General features: G+C 43.9%; 1 protein-coding gene across 2 annotated transcripts in view; it reads right to left on the bottom strand.

Moving 5' to 3' along the window:
* The window catches only part of DUT (deoxyuridine triphosphatase), a 99,207-nt gene that overhangs the window by 5,497 nt on the left and 67,849 nt on the right, over positions 1-25,861 (bottom strand). The window contains exon 9 of one of the 2 annotated variants that reach the window (XM_067746057.1): positions 19,048-19,192. The exons of the other annotated variant lie outside the window; for it this stretch is intronic. Coding sequence (XP_067602158.1) covers positions 19,063-19,192 — 130 coding nt within the window. The 3' untranslated portion in view covers positions 19,048-19,062. Of the gene's footprint in view, positions 1-19,047; positions 19,193-25,861 lie in introns of those variants that run through there. 2 annotated transcript variants of the gene reach the window in all.

Below are 25,861 nucleotides of genomic sequence, written 5' to 3'. Positions count from 1 at the left end.
GCAGACCAGGGCAACTGGGATAATGTAATCCAATTTTCTTGAGTCTCCTGGCATAGCTTGGCTAAGGTTCATTTTAAGTGATTGGATCTCTCTACTTTCCCTGATGATTGGGGTCTCTAGGCTGAGTGCACGGTCCATTTTTTTTTTTTTTTTTTTTTTGCGGTACGCGGGCCGCTCACTGTTGTGGCCTCTCCCGTTGCAGAGCACAGGCTCCGGACGCGCAGGCTCAGAGGCCATGGCTCACGGGGCCCAGCCACTCCGCGGCAGGCGGGATCTTCCCGGACCGGGGCACGAACCTGTGTCCCCTACATCGGCAGGCGGACTCTCAACCACTGCGTCACCAGGGAAGCCCTGCACGGTCCATTTTATGCCCAGCGTACCTGTTATCCCTTTTGTCATTTGAGACATGAATGCTGGGCCATTATCACTTTATAGGGATCCTGGGATCCCAAACCTGGGGATTATCTCTTTTAGGAATAGTTTAACCACTCTGGCTGGCTGCCATTTTGTTTCTAGCGGGAAATTCTTCTACCTGCCCTGAAAATATGTCCACTAGTACCAAGAGGTGCCTGAAGTTGCCCAGCCCTCTTGGCATCACAGTGAATCTGACAATCTTCTCCAAGATATGTCCCTCTGGTCTGAATGGGCCTTATCTCGGGCCCTCTGGGGGTCTGGTGTTAGGGGGGTTCATTGTGCTGGTGGGGCATATCTCAACTATCTGACTGATTATATTTTTCATGCCATGAGTTACCATGACCTCAACTAACATAACCAATTATATAGGGCTTCTCTCCCATAGTGAGTTCCTTGATGGACCTCCCGGATGGCTTGACAAGCTGCAGCTTGGGAAAGAAGTATTACCCATGTTTATTAACTAGCCACTCATTTCTGGGCTTTGTCTAATTCTTACTTTGTATAGATTGAGGAGTATTTGGATGGATCTGGCCTCTTAGGTATGAAGCCTAGTTGACAAATTACTGGTTCTAGGGTTGCCATTTTGGCAGTTGTGCCCTCTTTGTTGTTTATTACCTCCGCATTCCCTTTTTGATGACCCCTATAGTGAATCACTGCCACTCTTTTTGGAAGCTACACCGCTTCTAGGAGTCTCAATATGTTTAAGCCACGTTTTACCTGCTTATTCTCTGCAGTAAGCTTACCCCCTTTCTTTCCAAATAGCCCTGTGTGCATGTAGGGTGGCATACGCATACTGAGAGAGTCTCTGTAAACTTTCAAGACCTTCCCTGTCCCAAGCTCTGAGGCTCGGGTAAGGGCTATCAGTTCCGCCTTTTGGGCTGAAGTCCCTAGGGGTGGGCTTCGTGCCTCTATGACTTAGGTCTGTGAGATCACTGCATATCCCAGCCTTTTTCCCTCTTTCATAAAACTTTCCCATCCGTGAACCACTCCTCCTTGGTGTTTGGGAGAGGCTTAGTTCCTAGGTCAAAGTGACTAGAATAGATCTTGTCTATGCCTTCTATACAGTCATGCTCCAAGAACCCCATTTCTGTGGGTAGCAGGGTAGCAGGATTTAGCATGTGACAGGTTTTTATGGTAGCCACTGGGTCTGAAAGCATAGCCTGAACTTGAGTCAACTTTCTGGGGGATAGCCATTCTGTTCCTTTAGAACTTACTGAAGTCTGAAACTGGTGTGGATTCCATAGAGTGACTGGCTGACCAAATGTTCACTTTTCAGCCTCCTTTAGTGGGGTTGTAGTAGCTGCTACTGCCCATAGGCAAGGAGGCCACCCCTCAGCAGTTTGATCTAAGTGTTTAGAGAAACCAACAGCCACCTGAATAAGGGGTCCCAGTTTTTGAGCTAATACCCCAAGGGTGATTCCCCTTCTCTCATGAATGTGGAGGTATCCAGATATGGCAAAACTTGGCCATCCCCAGGAAACCCCTAAGCTATCTGCAAATGGCTTCTTTTCTTTCCTGGGGTAGGCTTCTCTGACCTTCTGTGAGAATGCAACCTAGGTCGGTCACCCTAGTTTGTGATATTTGAGCCTTTTTCTTGGACACCTTATATCCTTTATCATCTAGGTGGTTCAAGGTCGTTACAGTATTTTTGTCAGAGGCATCCTTAGTAGGGTTGGCAATCAGAACGTCATCCACATACTGGAGGAGGGTGGATCTTTTAGGTCTTTAGCTAAAGTTTCCCCAAAGATGGTGGGGAAATTTTTGAACACTTGGGCAGGCCTGTTTAGCAGTATTGTTTTTGTCGTGTGTTTGGGTCCTGCCATGCAAAAGCAAAAATTTCTTGTGACTCTGGGGCTAATGGATACAGAAAAAGGCATCTTTTACATCTCATACAGCATACCAGGTACTGGTGGATGGTAGAGTGGCCAGCAGGGTGTAGGGATTAGAGACTCCTCATGTATATCCTCAGTGGCTTCATTAACTGCCCCGAGGTCCTGTACCATCCAGTATTCCCCGTTAGCTTTCTTTATTGGGAGAATGAGAGTGTTACAGGCTGATTGGCATGACCTAAAAAGGGCCTCATCAATTGGGCCCTGTGTAACAGGAGCAGTGCCCAACAAGGCCTCCTGACAGAGAGCGTACATTTTCTACTGGGCCATGTATGTCTGGGCTTTAGGTAGACTATCACAGGAATGGCTCCTGAAGCTTGTCCTACCCGTCCCTGGGCCCAGACCTTGGGATCTGCTCCAGGGAGGTTGACTGGCCCTGTCTGGGGAGGTTTGTCCTCAGCCATTACCTTTATTACCTTGTGCCCCCTGTCTAGGGGAACCCCAGTCTCCAGTTTGTATCCCATTAGGTGGATAGTAGCTCCCAATTTATGTAAGATATCCCTTGCTAGCAGGGGTATAGGGCATTTGGGAACGTATAGGAAGGAATGGGTAAGAGTATGTTTCTTCAATTTGCATTCTAATGACTATGAATGCTCATTCTTGGGCCTTCCCTGTTACCCCCATTATTTTACAACTCTTGTGACTGAGTTTGCCTGATCTGGTGTTCAGAAGTGAATAAGTGGCATCAGTGTTGCCTAAGAATTCAACAGGTTTCCGCCTATGTCCAGTGTCAGCCAGGGCTCCTTCAGGGTCAGTTGGAGTGCCAGCTTAGGAGCCCCTTGGCCCCATAATTCAACAGCTGTTCAAACCATGTGCCCTGGAGGGTAGTGGCCAGGATCTGTCATTTCCATCCCGCTGTGGGGACTGTGAGGGATTCTCCCTTCCAGTGTCCCTCTTGTTTGGGGTAACCCATCAGGGCTCATTCTGCAGGACTGGAAGTTTTCTGGGTATCATCCCCAACCCGAAAATATTTAATCTTCCTATGTAATACACCCTGGCCCCAATACCAGCTGGGAGATGGAGAAATTTGGCCCATCAATGGGTCTCTAAATTACAACATCATTATTTTATTACCCAGATTCTGTTTTTATTTCCGGGGAATTGTTAATGGGCTTTGCTGGTGACAGTTTGCAGTTTGAATTTTTTAAATATTACTTATCTTGTTACTGAGTGTTTTTGGTGCATTCAAGTAGAGTGCCTCATTTGCCTTCCCCTGGTCCGGGCTCCCTTTGCAGCCTGCAGACCACACTTCCAGTAGTGACGTCCTGGTGGACTGCCTCTTTGTTTATTGTTCCTGGCCTGAGACCGATTCACATGCACTTCACTTTCAAATCCATCTGTTATGCCATCCAGCCTGCCTCCACTTCACCCCACCAGTGCTCATCTCATGTAAAATATGTTCAAAAGCCCAACTTTTCAAGAAGATACTGGAACGTGTTCTAATTATTTATGTCTATCTATATCTATATCTATATATCTATATCTATATCTGTATAGTTTCTGAAATTTTATCTTTCCCTAGATGAAATTCCTATTTCAGGGAAATAATTTTTAAAATGCTTTACTACAGTTGTAGATGCTACATTTCCTGATGGTGTGTGTATGGGCACATGTGTATGTGTGTATATATATACTCTTTTTAAAATGAAGTCCAAACATTTAAAAATTTTTCTTGAATGGGGCCTCACGAAAAGTTTGCCTCCACTGGTTGGGCATTTGTTCTCTATCTAATATGATCAGAATTACTGGAGTTACTCTCCTTTTCTTATAGAGCTTTCATCAGCAGAGTAGGAAATATGTTCACATGTAAAAAGCATGTCAAACATGGGGAGACTTAAAAGGAGCTTTAATTGCCTCTTCAACAGTGGGGGACAGAGTTAAGATAAGCTAAACTAGGTTGGCTTAAAATGAGTTCAGATAATCCATCATTTCTTCATTGCTCTTATTCTTTAAATATGTGTCCTCCTTTTAAAAACACATTGACACAATTTCCAAAGTCTCAACATACCAGTCTGATGAGATGGTTGTTCTTCATCAACTTGATATTTTATACTGAGCAGAAGTGTTTAGCAACATCTTCCAACTCAGAGATTTCATCATAAAACTTGTGTCTACAGCTCATTTATAAAACTATGAAAAAAGGTCACCTCCAGCAAGGTTTCCTCACTATCTGTTTCCAAAGAGCTCAATAATTGGCCTCTCCCTTCCCTGTCTGGCTTCTGCTGCATTGGTCACAAACCACAAAAACACTTTATCCAAATAGATACACCCATTAACTCACATACTGAGCAACAAGTTTATACAAAAATACACTTTAAAGGTTGTGGGTTGGTGGGAAGTCAAGGGAACTGGACCAGTGGGAGAGGGTCGTAGGTGGAAGAAAATAAAGGAACCTGTGTGATGGGGTGGGTGATGGGTGGCCTAGGAGGGGAGATGATCAGAGAGGTAGCACAGGAGGATAGTTTTGCCTATGCTTTAAACCAAGATAGTTTTTGCCTCTTAGTAAATATTTATTGAGATCTTCTATGGACTTTGCCCTGTGCTGGACTTTATGGAAAACTCAGAGGGGGTCTACATCGTTGAACCACTACTCAAGGGATTTACAATCTAGGGTTAAGATTAACACACATGAAGCCACTGCATGAGAACACGTACACAAACACAAAGATACAGAAAATATTTGATTTCTTCGGTATCTCAAGTACTTCAGAAATATCTTATTTATTCCTCATAATAATCCTGCAAAGTTAGGAACTACTGATCCCCTCTTATTGATGGAGAATCTGAGGCCCAGGAAGGGTAAATAATCTCCCCAACATCACACAGCTATCAAGAGGCAGAGATAGGATTCAGTCCTAGATTTATCAAACTTTGTTTTGATCTCAGTGGTTTAACCTAATAAGAGCTTTTTTGTGGCCCGGAGTCTGAAGATATTCCTGGTTGGTTGAGCTTTTCTGGAAGGTTATTCTCCAGATGGTGACTCAGGAATCTAGCCCCTTCCATCCTGAAGCCCTGCTATTTCCAACTTCTGGCATCCAGAATTGTCCATGAAGAGGAAGAGTGAGCAACGAATGGCACATGAGATACTGTAACAACCCTCGCCCAAAACCAATATAAATCACTTTTATTTCATTGACCATAATTAGTTTCAAAGCCCCAGTAAGATGTAAAAGGGTTGGGAAATGGAGTGGCTGGGTAGCTGTGTCCCAGATACAACTTGACCTAATGGAAGGATAGCACATATCTTTGGCAGTCAGCTAGCTCTCCCTGCTACAAACTCCAAAGCCACTAAACGTCACACTTCTGAACCATATGAGGAAGAGCTAAATTATTTGTTGCTAAATTACAAGCTCCTGAAAGAAGTTCAAAGCAGTGGGAGATCACAGGGTTGGAGCAGAAAGAAAGGAACCTGAGTAGGGTGCTGAAAAGTGGGTATGAGGAAGACCTTTCTGTCTGAGAAGAAACAGAGTGAACACGCAAAGTAGGAAAGATAATGGTGCTCACAGTCATGTTACAAAATATATTTATGAGGTGTATCACATGCAGTGGTATGTAATCACAGGCTAAGCTCCCAGGCGAGGGCAGCTCTCTGAAAAAATAGGGCTTAGTAAATGCTTTTCAGCTGATGCAGACTGCAGCCTTCCCAGGGACTTCTCAAAATGTAAACTCAGAGGCCAGGGACCATGTTTTTTTGTTTTTGTTTTTGTTTTTGTTTTTCATGTTGTATTTTGCTATTCAGCACCCAGAACTTGGCAATGGTTCAGAAAAGATGAGTTGTGAATGTTCCATGGACAAGGGTAGGCTTTCACAGACCTTGGATAATCCAAGGTCTTCCATTTTCATTGTCCACTATTGGGCTTTTCATTACCTAAGAGAAGTTGTAAATTCCTGGAATCTTGTATTATGTATCTTTTCCACAAAAGAAGTCCTAAAAGTTGGTAAGGGAGCATACAGTGGAGGTGGTGAAAGATCATTTCCATCAGAGGTGCTGGTGAAAGCTTCCTGGAGATGTGGCAGCCAAGCTGGGCTTTTGCATAGAGAGAATACCCTGCGTACAGGCACTGAAGTGGGCAAGGACAGGGTGGGCAGCAATGCCAGCTGGCACGGACAGTGTGTAGGGAAGTAGAGCCCTGAGGTTGTGGTCTGGAAGGGCTAGAATGCTCATCTAGAGTAATTTGGAATACAGTGGGTTGTTTTGGGAATACTCGGAATATTAATCCAGCAGGATTGCACAGGACCATTGAGAAGTTGAAAGACTGAGGTGGTGGAATAAATCAGGAAGCCTCTGACTTCCCTTTTTTCATTGCTCATTTGCGATCATTTGGCTAATGCCCCCCTATCTCACTGGGCATTTAGGCATGAGGGCAAGGGCTTCTGTCTCAGTCATTTGTTGAAAGAATGAAATTCTGTTGGAGTCCAGGCAGGAGGCCTCAGTAAGGTAATTATTTGGGGAGTGGAAGGGAGGGAATGGATTCAGGAGCACCAGTGAGGTGAGAGGTCCTTCCCCTTGCTCTGCTGTTCTGTTGCATGACCTAGGGAGAGTCAACTCTCTCCTCGTCTCTGTTTTTTCACCTTTACCTGGTTCCCTACACGTGAACACTGAGGAGATAGGATTATAGAAGAGGTTATGGACGACTGAAAGTAAAAGGGCTTGTATAAGAGCTTGTTAAAGGAAAAGTGAAGCGAGCGTGACTGGGATCTCAAAGTTTTGGGGCTGGGTGACATCTTCAGGTGGTGGGTGTCGTGGCGGCTGTGGAATGCAGAGCCCTGTGGGGAAGCGGGAGACGTGAAAACAAATACCCGATTCCATCATGTATATTGGAAGTGAGTGACTATAGAAGGTGGTTTTGCTTTGGTGGCTGGAAAAAACAGTTACATATAAGAAATAAAACAGTTTTAAGCTTATAAAAGGCCACCGGGGCAAAAGGACATAGGGGATCCAGTGCAGCAAGAGGAGGCAGCAGCTTCAGTGGTGGATCTGGGTGAATAGGTGAGCCCTTCTATGCTTTAGCTGGTACATCTGTAAAAGGAAATTATATGGTTCTTCCTGAAAGCTGCCCTGATGACTTCCCACACCCACCTACTTCCCTATCTCCCTCCTCTGAGCCAACGCTCTCTGTTCCCAGCTCTCAGGTGCCATAAGAATTGTTGTCTGGAATGGCCCAGCCCAAGTCTCTGTCTAGTTTTCTTATTTCTTTAGAGATACAGAAAGGGTCCAGGCAAGAATATGGATCCCAGGTCTTGCAAACTGCAGTGACTAATGTGGTACCTCCACCCCAATGTGACTTAAGTGATGTGAATCCCCTTTTGAGAGCATTGACACAGGATCCTGTGCTCCAAGGTTTGAAAAGTCCTACAGCTGAACCCCAGGCCGAGGTCTTGTACATCTGGAAAGTACTTTCCAACTCGCAAAGTCCTGTCATGTGGGCATGATCTCTCCCAGACTGAGGAAGGTAAACAACCCTATGAGCCCATGTTCTGGCTGCTGTGTGCTCCAAGGGAGGGGAGGCCTTCCTGACCACATGAGGTGCCCCACACCCTCTCTACTCCCTTTCCCACAGCCTTTCAACCCCCAGAGAGGGCTGGAGGAGATGAGCTAGTGCTCAAGGCTCCCAAATCCGGGTGAGCTCTGGTTCACCCACTCTGTCTCCCAACCACAGCCAGCTAAGAGGAAGGATGCTCCCAGCTCGGATCTGTGACTGGAACCAGAGAGTCTCTGGAGGCCAAGAAAATTGGGTCAGACTTCTGTGCTGGGATGGGAGATTCCTTGGAGTGACTGGGTATGTGTCAGCCGCTAAATGATTCCACTCTCTTCTCTCAGCTCCTAAGCCACCGCCCTCCCCTTAGGGAGCTCCAGTTGCCAAGGAGCACTGCCTTGCCCTGTGGCTGCTGCAGCACGCATGCTTAATAATAATGAACATCATTTATGGGGCCCTTAACATGTGCCAGGCAGCATGCTCACCACTTTACAGATGGGACCAGCTTGCCAGCTTGCGACATGAAATGAAATCACATTCTCTCAAACTCAAACATTAAATGCCCCTGCATCCGCATTATGTCTGTGCAGGAGCTCCAAGGCCCTGAGAAGAATTCTTCTGTCCAAAGGTCAGTCCAGATTAGTACGGCCTTAAGGCATTAAACCCAAACCTCGCCTAGTCTGCCAAGGAACCTCATTCTTTTAGGCTGCGGTTGCCACTGCTAGCGGCCACCATTGAGATTCCACAAAATTCCCTCAAATCAATGACCCGGCATCTGAGGTGGCCACTTCCCATTTCAGGGGCCAGACCCCTTCAAACAGGCGTTTCCAGCAATGGTAACAAGTCCAAAATCACTGTGCATGTTAGAACATGCACCTGCTAAGGTCCACTGTCCTTTATCTATGTCACCTCAACTTAGGAACTATTAGGCAACAAACAAGTGCCAGGGCACAGCTCCGAATTTTATACACAGCATTCTGGGTTCACACACACAGTTACTCTTCCCAGCTCAGCTTCCCGTCATGCTTCCTATTAAGCTATTGATATCATCCCTTAAATACTGAAGAAGGGACCACCTCTCCATATGTAACATCAACCCTATTTCCTGTCCAGTAGGACTAGCCTATTTTTCAGGGAATCACCAACCTTATTATTTGTGGGTTATCTTTTTATAAATTCCCACACCCCCTTTGCATCCTTAGCTCCATTTTACAAATGAGGAGACAGGTAGATTGATGTGAAGGAACTTTTGCAAGGCCACCCAGCTAATAAGGGGTAGAACTGGGATTTAAACTCACCCCTGGTTCACAACACAGCACTGTTCCATCTTACTGACGTGTTCTTGGCTGGGACGTCCATCCAGCTCAAAGTCAAGAGAAGAGGCTCCTTAAGTAGGTAAATGTGTTTCTCTGTGGAGCCCCTGGACCTGGGGGAGATCATGTGGAGGTAGCCCAGCTGAAAGCCCTTATCTGAACTCCACTGGAGGAGACGGACCCTCCAGTGGCTTGTGAGTAGCCAGACATGTCATGCTGCACGTGGGGTGTGGTGGTTGAGCACACATGTTGATGTTGAACTGTGGCCTGGCCCGGCACTTTTATTAGACCAACGACCTAGGCTCAGAAGACCCGGGAGGGTAAATGGGAGAGAATCTAAAGGCATTTGTGCCAGCCATGAGCCTCAGTCCATTCCTAGGCTGGCTTTTTGCCTCCAACTCAGCACTAGCCTCCTTGGCCATAACTGTCTCTGCACTGAGCCTGAGGATTTTTGGACAGAAACCATGGGAAGAAGGGCTTTATTTGGTCTCACTTACAGTTATTTGGATATATAAACTTGACTTTTCAAGTATCACGCCTGATCACCCTCTTCTATCCCAATAAAGGCCCACAGTGAAACATAATGTGCTCCAAACAAGAAGTTCAGATGGAAAATATTTGAACAGAAGTTATATTTGAGTCCCAGACAAGAGCCAAGTAGCTGATGGTGAAATCAGAGATCGAGACTATGGATGGGTACAGAGGAGAGAAGGAGCAGGTGCCTCTGAGAGAGACCCATAGTCTAGGGTGAGGGTGGAGGAATGTTAACCGGAAGTAAGTGGCGAACCGCCAAGCCAAAGCAACTACAGGATCCAAAGCTGCCTGTATGGCCTGTCCATAAGGAATGTTGCCAAGAATGAGCCCAGCAGGGAAGAGAGGAGTTGAAGATTCACCAGCATCTTGCTTAGCAGCCAACAACTGGGGGTGAAGTGGCACCAGCAGCGCATTCCGGGCTCTACCTCTTGAGTAACTCAGATGGGGGTGTTTCTGTCCCTTAGATCCCGGAACAAGAGGCTTGAATCCTATCCCCACCCTCACCCCTACTTAGATTTTGGAAATTCAACACTCTCCCTCGGATTTCTATGAATTCCTGAGGACTTATATTATCACTGTATCCTCTGCTACTTAAGCTTCTACTTTCCAGAATGTTGTGTCTGTTGTGCATCATATTGACCCAGATATCAAACACAGTGACCTCCCTCCAATTTCTGCACACCTGTGCCCTCTCCCCTACTTCCAAAGTAGACTTTAAAGGATTTTGGTTTGAGGGGAAATGGAGGAGAGGATTCATCGTGGTGATGTACAGCAATTGTTATAGATGACAGTGTTTTATTCTTATTATATCTGCTTGCTTTGCACTTTTTCATGGAGTGAACACTTTATTACTACATGTGCCAAAATATGATATCTCTTTCATGACCTTGGGTGAATGGATTTCATAGTATAAGCATCAGATAATAACCATGAGTACAGCTCACATTTATTGAGAATGTACCATGTGCCAGGCACTATCAAGAAATTTATAAGGAATAATTCATTTTATCCAAACAACCATCATCATTTTAGAGGACAGGAAACTCTCTATTAACAGACTGAGTGGTAAAGTAACTTCTCCAAGGGTACACAGCTAATAAATAACAGGAGTGGGATTTAAGCTCAGGCATTCTGACTCCAGACCTTCACTTCCCACTAGTGCCTGCCTTGATCCCCTATCTGGAGCCCAACATCACCAGAGAGAGTGAAGAAGAGCTACATGAGTACCTGGACTATCTGTGTGAGAAGCAGAAGGTGGAGGAAGGGGAGAGGAGATGAGAGAGACTGAGAGGTTATTAAATGGTCAACAGAATCTGGGTATTGAGAGAGAATGATCTATTTCATGAAGAGGCTGATTTTCTCCTAGAGTCATAGACTCTGGACCTGGATCAGAGCAAAGCTCAGAAAAGAAAAGCTCTAGTAGATAGGGAAGGTACCCTCAGCCCAAACCTGGAGAAACAGGGCATGAGAACTTAGCTGAGGACTCAGGTTTCCTGGAGGCTGTGCAGGAGGTTCTGTCTCTGTTGCATACTGCAGATACAAGAAGGTTCTTGGTTATCTGCCACTGATAATAGAATAGTGGCAAATAGGTAGGAAAAGCAGCAAAAGAGAGGTCTTCCTCTGGAGTCTGAAGATCTCTAAGTGTGCTTTGCTATTGATCTTTAGCTTCTAATCTTTTTAATTTAAAAAAAAACTTTTAATTTTATTCTCTAGAAACTTTTTTTCCAATTGTGTAAATGATATATTCTCACTGTGGAAAATTTGAAAAAAGGTATAAAGAAGAAAATGGTAATCTCTCTGAGACTCATCTCTACGGGAATTAATCTTATAATAAAGGTCACACTGTAGATCAACAGAGAAAAACATATTTTTCCACAAATGGTGATGGGATAATCAGATGTCCATTTGGCAAGAGAAATGGAATCTTTTCTTTTGAAAGATCTCTTTCACCATCATCATCATCAAAAAATTTCTGGGTGGCCTAAAGATCTAAATCTAAGCTACATAAGTCATAGAAATATATATATATATATATACACACATATGAAATATATGTAAGAAATGTATATATATACATATATATGAAATTTATATGAAATATCCAGAATAGGAAAATCTATAGAGATAGAAAGTAGATTATATAGTAGTTGACTTGGGCTGGGGGAATGTGGGGGACCTGGGAGTGACAGCTAAGTGCTGCAGTGTTTCTTTTTAGGGTAGTGAAAATATTCTAAAATTGATTGTGGGAATGGATGCACAATTATGGGACTATACTGAAAGCCATTAAACTGTATACCTTAAATGGGAGGAATGACATGGCATGCTCAAAAAGTTCTGAATGAAGAGAGTTTAACACAGGATTGTTTATAGAGGTGTGAGCAGGGTTAAAGGAACCACTAGGATGGCAAACCACCGGGGACTAACAATGGGAGGTCTTTACACTGCTGGGCCTGAAATAGCAGGAGGAGGAAAGAGTCTTACCAGAGCCTTGTGAGAGCTAGAACTGAAGAAATGCAGTGCAGCTGCTTCCAGAACGGTGGGAAGGCAGAGAGGAAGTCGGGGGAATTCATACTCCAAGCATTGTCCTTCTCACCCTCCAGGCTCATGCTGCTGCCTCCCATTGGCCAAATGTAAATAAAAGCTGGAGGCCAGGCAGTCTGGTGATATAGTTCTTTTTTTTTTTTTTTTTTTTTTTTTAATGCGGTACACGGGCCTCTCACTGTTGGTGGCCTCTCCCATTGTAGAGCGCAGGCTCTGGATGTGCAGGCTCAGTGGCCATGGCTCACGGGCCCAGCCGCTCCATGGCATGTGGGATCTTCCCGGACTGGGGCACGAACCCGTGTCCCCTACATCGGCAGGCGGACTCCCAACCACTGCGTCACCAGGGAAGCCCGATATAGTTCTTAAAAAGACACAGAGCAAGGCAGAGAAAAATGAAGAATGGATCAGGATGAGAAGGTAGAGACAGAATAAAACCAGCACCTCCCACGACCAGCAAGTGCACTCAGAGGTTTTAAACAGTAAAGAAGCTCAATACACTGTGTACAGTATGCGTGTACAAGGATGGTCGTAGCACCATTGCGTGTAGTAGACCCAAACTGGAGATGACCCAAATGCCCATTCATGCTAAAATGGACAAGTGAGCTGTGCTGTGTCTATTGACACAAAGGAACACTGAAGCAATGAAGTGATGAACTCCACACACATAACGTGGAGCAAAAGAAACACGAAAAGTATGATTCCATGTATATAGAGTTCAAAATTGTCAAAGCTAATTTATATTGCTTGGGAATACAAACAGGACATATATGTAATGATTATCATAAAGGTCAGGATAGTGTTTTTTTCTAGGGAAGAGAGAGGATTATTTATGATAAATGCTGTACAAGGGGAGGAGGTTGGGGAGAGGAAGTCCTTTGGGTGCTGTCAGTGTTCTAGTCCTTGATCTGGCTGTGGTTGCACAGATGTTTGCTTGAGACATATTCACTAAAAATATATTTTATCTGCATAGTTATAATTCAGTTAACAAAAAGGAAAACACTGTGGTATAATTTTCACATATTTTCTGGGCATATACATATACATATATACACACACACATATGTAAAATATTTAACATTTCTGCACTTGCAACTTTTCTCACTAAACAACAATAGAACATAAAGCTTTTATGAAATCCATAAAAACTCTTTTCCAAGTTAATGTTAAGGCTATATAATATTGCCAAATAATATATATTATAAATACCTAACTATTCCTGATTGAGAACATCTACATTGTATCAGTACTCTCTCATTTATGACACTTCTTACCTCTTCTAATGAGTAGCTATTTTAAGAATTCTAACCCATACTTTCATACCTTGGCTTCATTTATGCAATGGGAGAAAAATGAAAAGAGTCTTAATTAAAGCTCCAACTGACCCCCAGTCTGGGTATGTCTCCCTAGATTAGCCCTTGTCACCCTTTCCACTTGTCCTTCATGCCATTTATGATCATTGTAAATATTGTAATTAGTTATCGGTTTACTTAGTTTTTAATGTCTATCTCCCCTACTGGAAACTCCGTGAGGGCAGAGACCACATCTACTCTGTTGACGTCTGTCCTTAGAGCCAGCATAGAACCTGCCTGACATAAAGAAGATGTTCAATAAATATTTGTCAAAAGAATGAGTGAATACATGAATGACCAAATTACTTTGTATCCAGTCTATCTGTCCTGTCCATCTTTGAAAATGAGTCCATTTCCTCCAGATAATAGCCTCACAAAATAGAGATACCACTGGGTGTCCAGCAGAGGCCACATGACCAACTGGGAAGGATGAGGGTGTGGACAGAATCCCTTCACTGTTTGTGATTTGGAATAGAGGTCTCTAAGATCTTTTGCCAAATCCTGGTATCTAAGGTCCTTTCCCAAATCCTGGGATCAGTCACCTTGTCAGAGCCAGGACCCAAGACAGGAAGAGTAGAACTTTGTATCTGAACAGAAAGAAGTTGTTTAAAACTAACTGATGAGTTACTGGAAGCCATTTTCTTACTGAAAAAAAAAAAAAAAGAAAAACAAAAAAGGAATTTTTTGGAAACTAATTGCACAAGTAAATGAGTGTCAAGGGAATGACAAAAAATGGAATCTAAATGTCCTGGGGCAAAAAAAAAAGTATTACTAAAATTTGGCAATGCTTAAATAAAAGATGCATTTTCTTTTATTTATTATTTTTTTTGCGGTACGTGGGCCTCTCACTGTTGTGGCCTCTTCCTGTTGCGGAGCACAGGCTCCAGACGCACAGGCTCTGCAGCCATGGCTCACGGGCCCAGCCACTCTGCAGCATGGGGGATCTTCCCGGACCGGGGCACGAACCTGTGTCCCCTGCATCGGCAGGCGGACTCTCAACCACTGCACCACCAGGGAAGCCCAAGATGCATTTTTTAAATCATTTGTCTCATAAAACTAGGCCAGTAACTGTCCGTGGCTCATGCTCTTCTTACACTCTGAGTTGAGAAGTATTCAAAAAACTGAGTTTTTCCCCGTTTGTTGGAATTAGGGACAACTGACATTTCTTATTAGAATGTAAAACAGTGAAACATAGTTCACATATGTTACATAAAATTGTTTTTTTAAAGAGATTTCCTCTGGAAAGAGACAGAATGGAATTTTCAATGGAAAATTGAAAATTCCCCAATATCAAGATGAGTCAGCAAATAACTTCCTGACAGCAACCTGGGAACCCTGCTGAACAGACAGACCTACTTTAATGGGAAATCAGCTCTATTTCCTGGCTTGCAGGAACTATTGTTATTTGCAGACATTTTAGGTGATATGTCTATGTCTTTGCCTGCTGAAATTTATTAGGAACAGAGCATGATATTCCCAGGACAATATTTACCCACAGGAAAGGATTTGTATTCAGTGGAATGTGATTACATCAGTCCTCTTCATTCCACCCAACCTTTCGGTCCTTGCATTCCCACAGGGTGCAAGCTGTTTGGTGCAGCTGCCAGCTTTTAATTAGAAATTCTCATATTTGCAGAGAAGTCATCGATACCTGGCTTCCTGTTTACACCTCCCCTAATACTGCCCCCAGAAAAAATATTAATTTCCCTCTTGCTCTAAAGGAAAATGCTTTTGCCAAGCATTCTTAATCTTTAGTGATGTGTTTACTCAAAGGGATGTGGGGAAGGCAAAGAGGAGAAAATAGAGGAGAAGCAATCATGAGTTCCCTCCTTTGAGCTCTGGTCATCCAAATAATGTTGCCGTTTCCTGGTGCTCTATCTGGTGCCCTCTTATTTCTGAGATGACACCGTCCACTATGTAAATTACCCATCTATTCTTAACTGGTAGAATTAATGCCTTCTATTCCCAATGGGATTGGCCTAAGAGACTGAATACTTGAGTTTCTAGGTCCTCAGGCAATGACACCAATCTGTTTAGTAGGTCCTTATGTTCCTCCTAACTCTGAATCCATGTGGTTGTCTCAAATTTCATTCAGCTCAAAATTAAGTTTTCCTACAAAAATGACATAAATGGGGGGCAATACCTAGTTCTCTGCAGTGAGAACAGGACCAGATGGAGTTGAAAAGATGACTGTTTTCCCCTCTCACAAGCCCAGGCTTAACCAGCCACAGACACACTTTCAAATGTATTGGTCACCTTTCATTTGCCCTCTCTTGTTCTGGGAATAGCAATTGTCCTCTCTCTGGGAAACAACCTCAACACTTCTCTAATCAAGTAGATCTTACTGGGGCAGAAAGGCTTGCTCCACCTGAGAGTCTGCCCAAGGTTCTTATACCCTGAGAAGTTGTCATATTTCTCTAGCAGGATGTCCAGTGAAGCATAACTTAAAAACATTTTTATGTATTTAAAATCTTATGTAAGTTGAATACATTTTACTGTATTTACATGCATACAGCTTTTGTGCCTAGGTTGATGCAGAAAATCACTCTGGGAAAGATTATCTTTGATGTTTCCCTGTAACACTTGAGTGGTCTCAGTTGAGCAGTCTTGGATGCTCTCCGGGGAGAAGGGTATGCTCATACACTCCAGTCTCAGAACCATAGGGATGCTTGTGGAGTTCAGCAGAATTAAAACCCTTCCAATGAATCAAGATGACCCTGATGGAGGTTCACTGGGGTATGAAGAGCCCCAAAGAGGACCTCCTTATGCAGGAAGGAGGAGTCTGGATCAGTGCACAGGGATACTGTTTGGTGGGAAAAGCTAGTTCCAGGAGCACAGCTGATGTTACAATCTTACTTGTTCATCTCAGAGCAGCCAAGCTGGTGAGGTTGCTGTGTTTGGGAAGCAATAGCTGATCCTTGGCATATAACCAAAGACAGCCTAAACCTTGGAGCCCAGTGGTGAGGTGTATTCAGAGCCAGTACAGGGCTCACGAGTTCTCACCACAGTGGACAAGAATGCAATGGATTCTACTATCTACACCAGGACATTAGCAGCACAAATATTCTGGAGCTTAAAAGCTGGATCAGGGGCTTCCCTGGTGGCGCAGTGGTTGAGAGTCCGCCTGCCGATGCAGGGGACACGGGTTCGTGCCCCGGTCCGGGGGGATCCCGCATGCCGCGGAGCGGCTGGGCCTGTGGGCCATGGCCGCTGGGCCTGCGCGTCCAGAGCCCATGCTCCGTGACGGGAGAGGCCACAGCGGTGAGAGGCCCGCGTACCACACAAAAAAAAAAAAAAAAGCTGGATCAACTATTCAGACTGAACAAGACCCTCAGGTTTCTGTACAATTCAAGTTGTGGGCAAAGTCTTCAAGAGGAAACACCAAATTTCCTGCTGATATGGGCAGGTGGAAAAGGTTGTCCAACAATTAATTGGAACAAATAAAAATGTTCCTATTAGGGGCCAGATATGTACCGAAATTGGTTAAATGAGTCATGCTAGTGACATTTTTCATACTTACCTCTATACCCAACTATTCACTCAAAAGATCCTTAAAAAGCAACAACAACAACTTACTCTCTGTCAATGGTATAAGAATTAGAAAAGAGAGGGTGCCTTTATATATGAATGTTTATCAGTTGGGAGGTAGTTGCAGCAGAACACTGAATGCATGTAACTTGAAAGTGTTTATACAGCCCCCTCCACCACCACGTGATCAGGTATTTAACTGTGTCTGTTACTTCGGGGTTAAGACTGAGTCAGCTCCATTTCTATGTCAGTGGAGACATATTCTATATATGAACAACCGAGACCTAAGAGAACAAACACCTGAAATCAAAACTTAACACTTCATGCATGGTTTTAGCAGAGTGGTTTATGAGCATAAACCCTAAAACTAAACTGTTTTGGTTCAAATCCCAGCTTGACCACTTACTAGCTGTGTGACTTTGGGAGAGTTACTTAAATTTTCAGTGCCTCTCCTACGCATAAAATAGAAATAATAATAGTACCCATTTCATAGGCATGTAGAAAAATTAAATGAATGAAACATATAAGATTCTCAGAACAGTGCCTGACACACAGCAAACAATAAAGATTAACCAGTATTATTACTATCAAACATATTTGCTGACACAAGATAAATAATTGTATTGTGGTTAGTAATAATAGCAAGAGCAGATATATATCATGTTTGCTGTCCCCCCGCCCCCGCAAACAAAATCCTCCTTATTCTGGTAACAACGGTTTTTTTTCTTTTGTGGAAAATATTAGTTAAGGAAAGGACACTTAGCCAAGTCCATCTAACGAGACTCAGCCCAGTGAGTTTGTTGTCATTTTGGGGATAGGGAGGGTCTCTATTAGAATTATTAGCTGGGAGGATGGTATAAGACAGACTGCAAAGAGCTGCATCTGAGAGGCCTACCTACAAGTGAAGGTATCAGTGTATTTGGTATCTAACATCAGTTGCATTAGGTATCTATTGCTGCATTAAAAATTAAAACTCAGAACTTAGCAGCTTAACACAACACATTATCTTACACAGTTTCTGAGGATCAGGCATGCAGGAGTGGCTTAGCTGGGCAGCTCTGGCTCAGGATCTCTCATGCAGTTAAATTGTCGCTAGGGGCTGCAGTCAACCAAAGGCTTGGCTGGGGCTGGAGGATCCACTTCCAGAATGGCACACTCATGTGGCTGTTGTCAGGAGACTTCAATTCATTACCAGGTGGGCCTCTCCACAATGCTGTCCACAACATGGCAGCTGGCTTCCCCTAGCGTGAATAGTTGGAGAAAGGGGGAGAAAGAGACAGACCGACAGACAAAGACACTAAGAGGGAAACCACTTATGTGTCTTTTATGACCTAAATTTGGAAGCAACATACTATCTCTTCTGCCATATTCTATTGGTCACACAGACCAACTCTGGTACAGTGTGGGAGGGAAACACACAAGCATATAACCAGAAGGCAGAGATCACTGGGGGCCATCTGAGAGACTAGCTACCACAAAAACAGAATCAAGAGAGGGAAGGGGAGACTGAGTCTTACTGACACTGCTTGAGTCCCTAGAATATCCATGCCTTTTATGAATCAATAAATACCTTTCTGTACTTGAGTTCTGGGCTACCAAAATGTTCTTGACTAGTACAGTTGCTAACTTTTATTGATCACATTCTCAATGACATGGAGTGCCTTGCCGTGGATTACTTCATTTAACCCTCATGACAACTCTGTGAGATAGGGACTATTATTATTATTATCTTATTGAGGTATATTTGACATATGATATTAGGTTAGCTTCAGGTGAAAAACGTAGTTTTCTGACAATCAAACACATTATGAAATGATCACTATGACAAATAGGGAGTATTATTTTTAATCTTCTTATCCCAGATGAAAAAAGGGAGACTGAGAGAAGTTACATGGTTTGGCAAAAAGTCATGCAGCTGGTAAGTGGTAGATGCAAGTTTCAAATCCAGATGATTCTACTCTCAAACCTGCTCCTTTGCCACATAAAAGATTACTCTTCGTGCATTTCTCCTCTTGATTCAGTTTGAGATCTTTTCCCTGTGAGATGAGCTCTGAGCTTGGTTTCTGCTGTGGAGTGGCTCACACACAAGCTTGAGACTGGGCTCACACCCACTGAGAACAGGGTCCATTGCCCAGGACAAAAGCTGTCTGGATCACAGGAGAGAAAATGTTACTCTGCTAAACCATTCCCACTGTGGCAACCGTGGTGCATATTCAACAGAGAGCAGGGCCAGCCAGTCATCCATCACCAACCCAAAAGTTGCCTTCAGTTTCTGATCCCAGTAATTGAGGACATGTGTTACTCTGCAAACAGTACTGATGGGAAATGGCTGATAGTTCTTCCCCTCTGAGCTTGGGAAATGAGAGGGAAGAGGAGGAGGGAAGGAAGGAGGCTGTACATTTTCATTTTCTTATGTTAACAACTCTAAAAGATTAAGGGTAGGAAGGGAATGGCAATAGAATATAAAAATGCTTTGTGCAAGGTTCACATTGACTCGCACTGTTAACTCCACTGTGGTTTATTAGTTCATGGGAAAAAGTGACAGAAAGGAATAAAAACCTGACTATGAATCCAGTATCAACAATTCGCAGCCATAGTAACAAAGAAAATGCAACTCATGAATCGAAAAAAGAAAAAGCAAGTGTGTGTATGAGTGTGTCATCGGGAGGATGTCAGGAAATGGTTACTGAGTGAAGAAAGCAGTTAACCCCTGGTGGCTAAGAGGGCGGCTCTGGATCGCCCGAGTACACACTGTGGCTGACATGTACATCAGGAGTTGGCAGAGAAGTTCTAATTCCTATTTGATAGACTTTCCAACTCAGCTGTAAAAATTCACTCAAGGATAAAATGACGTAAAAAAGGCTCTGCCTAACAAGAATTTCTTGGGTTTTTTTTTTTGTTGTTGTTGGTTTAAATCAAATTTGGTTTGAATTAGTTCAGCCCAGCTTCATTACAGGAAGACAATAGGGTGTGTGGCTTTTCATGTGTTTCCACAGCTAGCTCTGGAATGACTTGGAGCTGCCTTGTGAATACAATTGTGAATAAAGTACAGCATCTCAGAGTTCAGAACCACACCCCATCCTCTTCACCTTTGGGATATGTCATCCGTTTCTTATTTGGGTAGCCAGATGCCAGCAATGCATTGCTCCAGGACCCTGAAAGGGAGTCAAGCAAGTGCTAGTGGTTTTGGAGGTCTGGGAGCAATCACCCACATGGGAGTTGTGGGCAACTTAGAAACAATCCAATTATCAAATTTGGGGCTGGAAGCATCTCATTGGTCATCTAGTCCAATGAGCCATACGATGCTTGAATTTTCCTTTTCCCCCAAACTTTTTGCCATGCTCAGACCCCACCCTTGGGAAGGAACTCTTCTCACCTTGGGGCAATCCGTATAGTTTTGACTGCAAAAGACTCAAATTGAGTAGACATCTTTCTCCCTGTAAATTACCACTCACAGCCCCGTAAAGCAAGTCAAATATTCATACATTTGAGGATGAATGGATATTTTTTCCTCAGAGGACTTCTCCAGTCTAACCATAAAGAGTTCTTGATCATCCTGCATTTAGCTCTTCTGAACACCTCCAGGGGACCTCCTAAAGTATAGTCCCTCAAATGAGCACAATACCCAATGAATAGTCAGACTGTCCAGGGAAGGGGAGTAACACCATTATTAGATCCATCATTCTGAGATTTTACTTTTGTTTACGTAGCCTCATATTTAAATGTTTCTAACAGCTTTATGGTATTCTGGACTCAATGAATTTACTTCCCACTAAAATGTATGTGATAGGCAAATTAATAATACTTCTGATCATTAATCACCAATTCTGCTGTACTCCCCAGGCACATGGGAGGAGCACATGTCCCAACGCCTTGAAATTACCTGTGGTCATGTGACCAGCTTTGGCCAATGAAAAATGAGCAAAGGTCTCCTATGTCAATTCAGGGTAGAGGCATTTAAGTACTCATTCTCAACTTTCCAGCCCACTTTTCCCCATCACAGCAACTGTCAATGCATGTGTTGATTAGGAAGTGTCACGGATTGAATCAAGCTGGAATGTTGAGCCAACACATGGAGGACAGATGCACTGGTGCACTGCCTGGACAGATGCACTGGTGCACTGCCTGGACATGCACTGCCAACACATGGAGGACAGATGCACTGGTGCACTGCCTGGACATGCCATATACTTTGCTTGAGTAAAAAAACTTTTGTTGCATTTTGTGCAAGATTTGGGGATTATTTGTTATTGCAGTATAAACTAAACTTTCCTGACTCAATGTATAAGTTTTTTTCATAAGTGTTGGGAGCCAAGAAGTTTTCGCCATTAGAAGATGGCCGACACCCTGCTTCTCTTCCTGATTTATGAGATAGAAGTTCGCGCCTAAAATGAAAGCCCGCGCACGCAGCACCAATGATGATTAGCCAAGTACTTCCCTCATTCTGAATCCCGCCCCCCTTTCTCTGCAGTGTATAAATACAGCTACCGCAGCAATAAAAGTTTGAGGCTTGATCAGGATTTTGTCTTGCCTCCATTCTTTCGCGTCTCCTGCCCTTCCCCCTTTTTTTCAACCCCCACAGGTTCCTCCTCAGACTCACAAGGATTTGTCCTGCTGGTCGGGACTCCCGGGGACGCCCGGGGCCGTACACAATTGGCGCCCAACGTGGGGCCTGAGGAACGGATCCTGACGGAGGTAGCACGCTTACGAACGCCTGGCCAGGCACCCACTGAGCCGCCGCGAGACTTACTCGAAAGTGCAGCTTGATTAGGTCCCCGGAGGACTGGCCGCCCTTCGGCAGTCGTGACCTGAGGATAAGGTAAGCGGAGCTATAAATATGGGACAGGAATTGAGTTCCCATGAACTCTTTCTTCAGGGGATCGAGGATTCCCTCAAGATGCGGAAGATTAAGGCTAGAAAAAAAGATTTGCGTGAATTTTTTATGTTCTTGTCTGATGTTTGCCCATGGTTCCCACAGGAAGGGACAATAGATAAAAAATGCTGGAATCGTGTAGGAAATTGTTTAAATGATTATTATCAAACCTTTGGGCCTTCTAAAGTGCCTGTGACTGCATTTTCGTATTGGAATTTAATTAGGGAGATTCTCATGGGTCATTTTTTTGACCCCGATGTCCAAAAGGTTGTAGAGACCGGGGAAACAATTCTTAAAGCAGCCTCTCGTCTCCATTCAGCTTGTCCATCCGTTACCATTGATATGGGTTCAAATGAAGAGTTCCCAAAAATTCCAGAAACCGGTCATCATTATCCCACAGATGATAAAGTTATCCCAAAGATTTATCCTTCCCTTACTGCTATTAAGGGTGATCCCAATGATGACCAGCTTTCCCCCCAAGATCAGGAAACTCTCGATGAGCAGGCTGCTCGTTATCATCGCAATGATGATCCCTGGGGATTCCCCCTTTTGAAGCCTCCACCATCTTATAATACTCCTCATCAGATGCCTGCCTTTAGCGCCCCTGCTCCCATTGCCCCCCTGATTGATCCCCTTCGACAGGCTAAGATGGCCTTAACCCAGGAAATTTCCTCTTTGAGAGATGTTTTACAACAAAAACGGGAACGCTTGGATCTCCTAAAGGAGCTTAAGGCCCTTGAGGTGGAGCTTACTTCTTTTAATGTCTCGAACGGTCCCAATAAACCCCCGCTTCGACAAAAACCAGGATCCATTAAGTTAGCCTTCCCTGTTACTCGCAGTCAAAATTTACCCACTCAAGGTGAAATTCAAGCTGAAGATAGTGAGGAAGGGGAAGAGGAAGAGGGAGAAGAATCTCCTGAACCTGTTGAGGGACCAGATATTCATAATTCTTCTGGGGGCGGCCCTTTTGAACATAAATATCGCCGCCTCAATTTAAAACATATAAAAGATTTAAAATCTGCTGTCAATAATTATGGGCCCACAGCCCCTTATACATTGGCAATCTTGGAGGGATTAAGCGATCGCTGGCTGACCCCAAATGATTGGCTTACCCTGGCTCGGGCCACCCTTTCTGGGGGAGATTTTGTTTTATGGCGCACTGAATTTGCGGAAAATTGTAGAGAAACTGCCCAAAGAAATGCTGAAAACAGAACTTCCCGATCATGGACCCGAGATAAATTACTTGGCCGTCCCCCCTATGAATCCAATGAGTCTCAGGCTGCTTTTCCCCCTGGTTTGTTGGCTCAAATACAAAATGCTGGCCTTAAGGCCTGGCGCCGTCTTCCGCCTAAGGGTTCGCCCACAACTTCCTTGGCAAAAATTCGCCAGGGACCAGAAGAGCCTTATTGTGAGTTTATTAGCCGCCTCACGGACGCCGCCGAGCGTGTAGTGGGTGATAGTGAAACTGATAATGCCTTTGTTAAACATTTAGCTTATGAAAATGCCAATCCGGCCTGCCAAGCTGCCCTTCGGGCTCATCGTGGTGGTAGCCTGGCTGATTACATTAAGTTGTGCTCCGGAATTGGTCCCTCCCATTCTGTTGGTCTTGCGATTGGAGCTGCTCTAAAAGATTTTATTAAAGATACATCCGTCCTAGATAAACAACAAAAAACTTGCTATAATTGCAAACAACCTGGACATTTTGCCCGGGATTGTTCATTACATAGACAAGGACAGTCATTAAAGGCTAACCCACAACAACCCCGATATCAATCCCGGGCTCCTCCCACCACCGTTTGCCCTCGTTGTAAAAGAGGCAAACATTGGTCTTCAGAATGTTTTTCAAAAACGGATATAAATGGCCAATTGCTCCCCAAAAAACAGGGAAACTTTTCACGGGGCCAGCCCCTGGCCCCTTCCTTGGAACCAAACCAAGGGGCAATTCGGTTTGTTCCTCAAAAATCTGGACAAGTTCCCTGCACCCAGATGTTGGCTCCCTCTGTCGAGCCACACCCGGAAGCGCAGGATTGGACCTCTGTGCCTCCACCGACTCAATATTAGTCCCAGAACAAGGAGTACAACCAATTCCCACAGAAGTTTATGGCCCCCTGCCCCCAAATACTTTTGGTTTAATTTTAGGAAGAGGTAGTTCCGCTTTGGCTGGCCTCCAAATTATACCTGGTGTTATTGATAATGATTATTCAGGTCAAATTACCCTTTTGGCATCTGCTTTACAAGGCCCTATATCAATCCCTAAAGGTCAAAGGATAGCACAGTTAGTATTGTTGCCCCTAAATTCTTTAAATAAGAGCCATACTAATTGTCCTAGAGCAGATGCTGCTTTTGGCTCCTCAGATGTTTATTGGGTCCAACAAATTACTCCTGAAAGGCCACTCCTAACCCTGTGGTTAGATGGAAAGAAATTTGAGGGTTTAGTCGATACAGGAGCCGATGCAACAGTTATTTCGGAAAAATATTGGCCCTCCTCTTGGCCTTGTACAGTGTCTATAACTCATTTACAAGGCATAGGACATTCTACCAATCCTAAACGGAGCTCTAAAGTTCTTACATGGATAGATACTGAAGGTAATACTGGACAGGTACAACCTTATATTTTGCCACATATCCCGTTGAATCTTTGGGGACGTGACATCCTGTCACAATTAAAGTTAATCATGGCCAGCCCCAATGAGGTGGTGACCCAACAAATGCTAAACCAAGGGTTTCTACCAGGCTTAGGCTTAGGAAAAAATAATCAGGGTATTACACGACCTATTTCCCTGGCATCTAACATAAATCGCCAGGGCCTAGGCAGTTCGCCTTTTTCTTAGCGGCCATTGACCTTCCTGTGCCCCATGCGGACAAAATACGATGGAAAACTAATGATCCCGTTTGGGTGGACCAATGGCCTCTAACAGAAGAAAAACTTACAGCTGCCACAAAGTTAGTGCAGGAACAATTGGCCGCTGGACATTTAGAAGCCACTACTTCGCCATGGAATACCCCTATATTTGTGATAAAAAAGAGATCTGGCTCATGGCGACTTCTCCAAGATCTTAGGGAAATTAATAAAACAATGTTTACTATGGGAGCTTTACAGCCTGGCTTGCCTTCTCCTATTGCCATTCCAGCTGGCTATTTTAAAATCATTATTGATCTTAAAGATTGCTTTTTTACTATCCCTCTCCATCCTCAGGATAGAGAGCGTTTTGCATTTAGTCTCCCAGTAATTAATTTTAAAGGCCCAATGCCACGTTTTCAATGGAAGGTCCTCCCGCAGGGTATGGCCAATAGCCCCACCTTATGTCAAAAATTTGTTGCACAAGCTGTAGACCCTCTTAGGGCTCGTTGGCCTGGTATCTATATCATTCATTATATGGATGATATTCTTTTGGCTGGAAAATCAACTGATAAACTCCTTAAGTGTTATCAAGATTTAAAAGATAATCTTGCTTCCTCTGGCCTTCAAATTGCTTCAAATAAGGTACAATTAAAAGATCCATACTATTATCTTGGTTTCGAATTAAACAAAAAAATAATTACCACTCAAAAGATACACATACAAGTATCACATTTGCAAACCCTCAATGATTTTCAAAAATTTTTGGGAGATATTAATTGGCTACGACCGTATCTTAAACTTACTACGGGAGAGTTAAAATCCTTATTCGAAATTTTACAAGGGCCATCAGATCCCTTGTCACCCCGTAGGCTGACTAAGGAGGCTAAAAATTCTCTTCAATTAGTAGAAAAGGCCATTAGATGTCAACAGATTACCTTTTTAGATTATGGTCGTCCCTTTAGTTTGATTATTTGTGCCACTGCACATACACCCACTGGAGTCCTATGGCAAGATCATCCCCTCTTGTGGATACATTTGTCCGTATCTCCTAATAAAGTGCTTAAGACCTACCCTTCCTTAGTAGCACAGGTTCTTACTTTG

The sequence above is a fragment of the Pseudorca crassidens genome, chromosome 1 (genome assembly GCF_039906515.1).
Source record: "Pseudorca crassidens isolate mPseCra1 chromosome 1, mPseCra1.hap1, whole genome shotgun sequence".
Taxonomy (NCBI): domain Eukaryota; kingdom Metazoa; phylum Chordata; class Mammalia; order Artiodactyla; family Delphinidae; genus Pseudorca; species Pseudorca crassidens.
Note: the sequence above shows the minus strand (reverse complement) of the source record. Positions and strands in the feature narration are given on the sequence as shown.